At 61.3% G+C, this 3256-nt stretch overlaps 1 protein-coding gene across 1 annotated transcript; it reads left to right on the top strand.

The window, feature by feature from the left end:
• Positions 1 to 2923: 2923 nt before the first annotated feature.
• VOLCADRAFT_86561 (uncharacterized protein) lies at positions 2924 to 3247 on the top strand (the record flags this gene model as incomplete). The annotated part of the gene is made up of 1 exon (XM_002946482.1): positions 2924 to 3247. One exon carries the CDS (start codon positions 2924 to 2926, stop codon positions 3245 to 3247), a length of 324 nt encoding a protein of 107 aa, XP_002946528.1.
• Positions 3248 to 3256: the final 9 nt, after the last annotated feature.

Below are 3256 nucleotides of genomic sequence, written 5' to 3'. Positions count from 1 at the left end.
ACCACCGATGCATCATAACAGTAACTAGCTGCTAGAAAGGCGGCAGGAATAAGGAGCATCCATACGCGCACGCAATTAGACCCCCGCCGTGAGATGCGTCGGCGGCTGTGAGGCAGGTGGGGACATGCCTGGGAGGCTGAAAGGGCTTCCGGACGCATAAATCGCACCAGGCGCCGTCGTACGCCGGACCAACGATGCATCATAACATCAACTAGTTGCTAGAAAGGCGGCAGGAATAGGAGCATCCATACGCGCACGCAATTAGACCCCCGCCGTGAGATGCGTCGGTGGCTGTGAGGCAGGTGGGACATGCCTGGGAGGCTGAAAGGGCTTCCGGACGCATAAATCGCACCAGGCGCCGTCGTACGCCGGACCAACGATGCATCATAACATTTCTAGTTGCTAGAAAGGCGGCGGGGAAAGAAGCATCCATACGCGCACGCAATTAGACCCCCGCCGTGAGATGCGTCGGTGGCTGTGAGGCAGGTGGGGACATGCCTGGGAGGCTGAAAGGGCTTCCGGACGCATAAATCGCACCAGGCGCCGTCGTACGCCGGACCAACGATGCATCATAACATTTCTAGTTGTTAGAAAGGCGGCGGGGTAAGAAGCATCCATACGCGCACGCAATTAGACCCCCGCCGTGAGATGCGTCGGTGGCTGTGAGGCAGGTGGGGACATGCCTGGAGGCTGAAAGGGCTTCCGGACGCATAAATCGCACCAGGCGCCGTCGTACGCCGGACCAACGATGCATCATAACATCAACTAGTTGCTAGAAAGGCGGCGGGATTAGGAGCATCCATACGCGCACGCAATTAGACCCCCGCCGTGAGATGCGTCGGTGGCTGTGAGGCAGGTGGGGACATGCCTGGAGGCTGAAAGGGCTTCCGGACGCATAAATCGCACCAGGCGCCGTCGTACGCCGGACCAACGATGCATCATAACATTTCTAGTTGTTAGAAAGGCGGCGGGGAAAGAAGCATCCATACGCGCACGCAATTAGACCCCCGCCGTGAGATGCGTCGGTGGCTGTGAGGCAGGTGGGACATGCCTGGGAGGCTGAAAGGGCTTCCGGACGCATAAATCGCACCAGGCGCCGTCGTACGCCGGACCACCGATGCATCATAACATCAACTAGTTGCTAGAAAGGCGGCGGGGTGAGGAGCATCCATACGCGCACGCAATTAGAACCCCGCCGTGAGATGCGTCGGTGGCTGTGAGGCAGGTGGGACATGCCTGGGAGGCTGAAAGGGCTTCCGGACGCATAAATCGCACCAGGCGCCGTCTTACGCCGGACCACCGATGCATCATAACATCAACTAGTTGCTAGAAAGGCGGCGGGGTAAGGAGCATCCATACGCGCACGCAATTAGAACCCCGCCGTGAGGTGCGTCGGTGGCTGTGAGGCAGGTGGGACATGCCTGGGAGGCTGAAAGGGCTTCCGGACGCATAAATCGCACCAGGCGCCGTCGTACGCCGGACCAACGATGCATCATAACATCAACTAGTTGCCAGAAAAGCGGCGGGGAACGCGTCTTCATCAGTCACGCTCGCTAGCCAACCATCATGGGGAAGGGGATGTAAGACCGTCATCCTCTGGGATGGGTCGAACTACTCCCACTCTGGCTCGGCAAGTTAGGCGATTTCCTCACAACGTCCAAGTTGAAGAGCTACATCAACAACCCGTCGCCTCCGAGCCGCAACTACCAAGACGCCCTGGAGGAGGACGCACAGGCGCTCAGCTACCTGCGTCTGTCCTGTGAACTGCCCATCAAGCAGTTGCTCATGAATTGCCCAACCGGTCTCGCCGCCATGCAGCTCTTACAGCAACAGTTCCGTTCTGCATCCCAGGCCCGGCTGAGCCTGGTTGAGCCGCAGATGCAGCTGAACATGCGCGATGGGGAGACAACCGCTGACTTCATTTAGCGGGCAGAGCAGCTCCGTAGCGATATAATTGTGGCCGGCGGCCAGTGGGACGAGAGCACAGTGCGCCACGCCATTCTCCATGGCCTGCCTCCGCAGTACGCCATCACCATCGAGTTCACGATGTATCAGCCCCACAGCTCGTGCTCATGCTGCGGGAGAAGGACAACAACCTCAAGACCCAAGCCAGCAAGACCAGCCTGGTGGGAGCTGTCGGCCCTGGCCGTGCCCCCAGTGGAGTCGGCAGCACCGCCAGTGCTGCAGGTGCCGTGGGGGCCGGCGACACTTGCCGCTACTGCGGACAGCCTGGTTACTACATCTGCGAGTGCCCCGTTAAGCAGGCGGACGAGTCCGTCGGCCTTCACCACAGCAACGCATTCGAGCAGCTGCACGCCGCCGGCAACATCAGTTGAGGCAGCCGCAACCGCCACTGTGACGGTGGCGGCAGGGACACTGGCAGCGGCAATGGTAGTAACAGCGGGGCCGACGGAACACTCGAATGCGGCCGTGCTCGATGCGGCAACAGCCACCGCAAAGGTGGCGACACTGCAGGCGGCAGCAGTGGCAGTGGCTCGGACAGCAGCAGAAGCAGCTCACGCCAGAGCCGTGCCACAGTGCTGGTCATCGACGGCAGTGGCAGCAGCTCACGAGTCATCCTCGACTCAGGCTCACCGTACCACCTCACGGGTGACCACTCCCTGCTGCACAACCACCTCCCCGCCGGCGCGCCAAGGCTGATCGAGTGGGGCAACAACCAGCTGGCCGATGTCATGGGAACAGTGCAGCTGCACCTGCGTACACGTGATGGGCACAATGTCCGGCTGCACAACATGCTGCACGTCCCCAGCTCGGGCCTCATCCTAACATCTGTCAACCTTCTCGTGACATGCAGCTGCTCAGTCACATTCAGCACGGACAAGACGGGCTGCTGGTTCTCATGCATCGGCCTCCCTCGCAACAGCCCGTCTATCACCGCATGGAATGAGCATGGGAACTACGCATGGACGTGGACCTGCAGGCGCCGACCGACATCACCGTCAATGCCCTCGGCACCGTGGGCGACAGAGCCGGTGGGGGGCAGGCCGCAGTTAGAAGTGCTGGCGGAAGTGCCGCCGCTGTCCCCAGCGCCCATGGCGGCAGCACCGCCGGCAGCCACACCGGTGGAGGCCAGCCGGACGGTGACAGCAACGGCAAAGGGCAACCAGGCAACGGCAGCCCCGGGGCCGCCGAATTCTCAGTCGCCGAACTTGCGGCAGCACAGCGCCTGCACCGCCAGTACGGTCACCTCGGTTACCGCGTGCTGGAGCAACTGATCAGCAAGTAGTGTCACAGG

This window comes from Volvox carteri, assembly GCF_000143455.1.
Source record: "Volvox carteri f. nagariensis unplaced genomic scaffold VOLCAscaffold_3, whole genome shotgun sequence".
Lineage (NCBI taxonomy): Eukaryota > Viridiplantae > Chlorophyta > Chlorophyceae > Chlamydomonadales > Volvocaceae > Volvox > Volvox carteri.
Note: the sequence above shows the minus strand (reverse complement) of the source record. Positions and strands in the feature narration are given on the sequence as shown.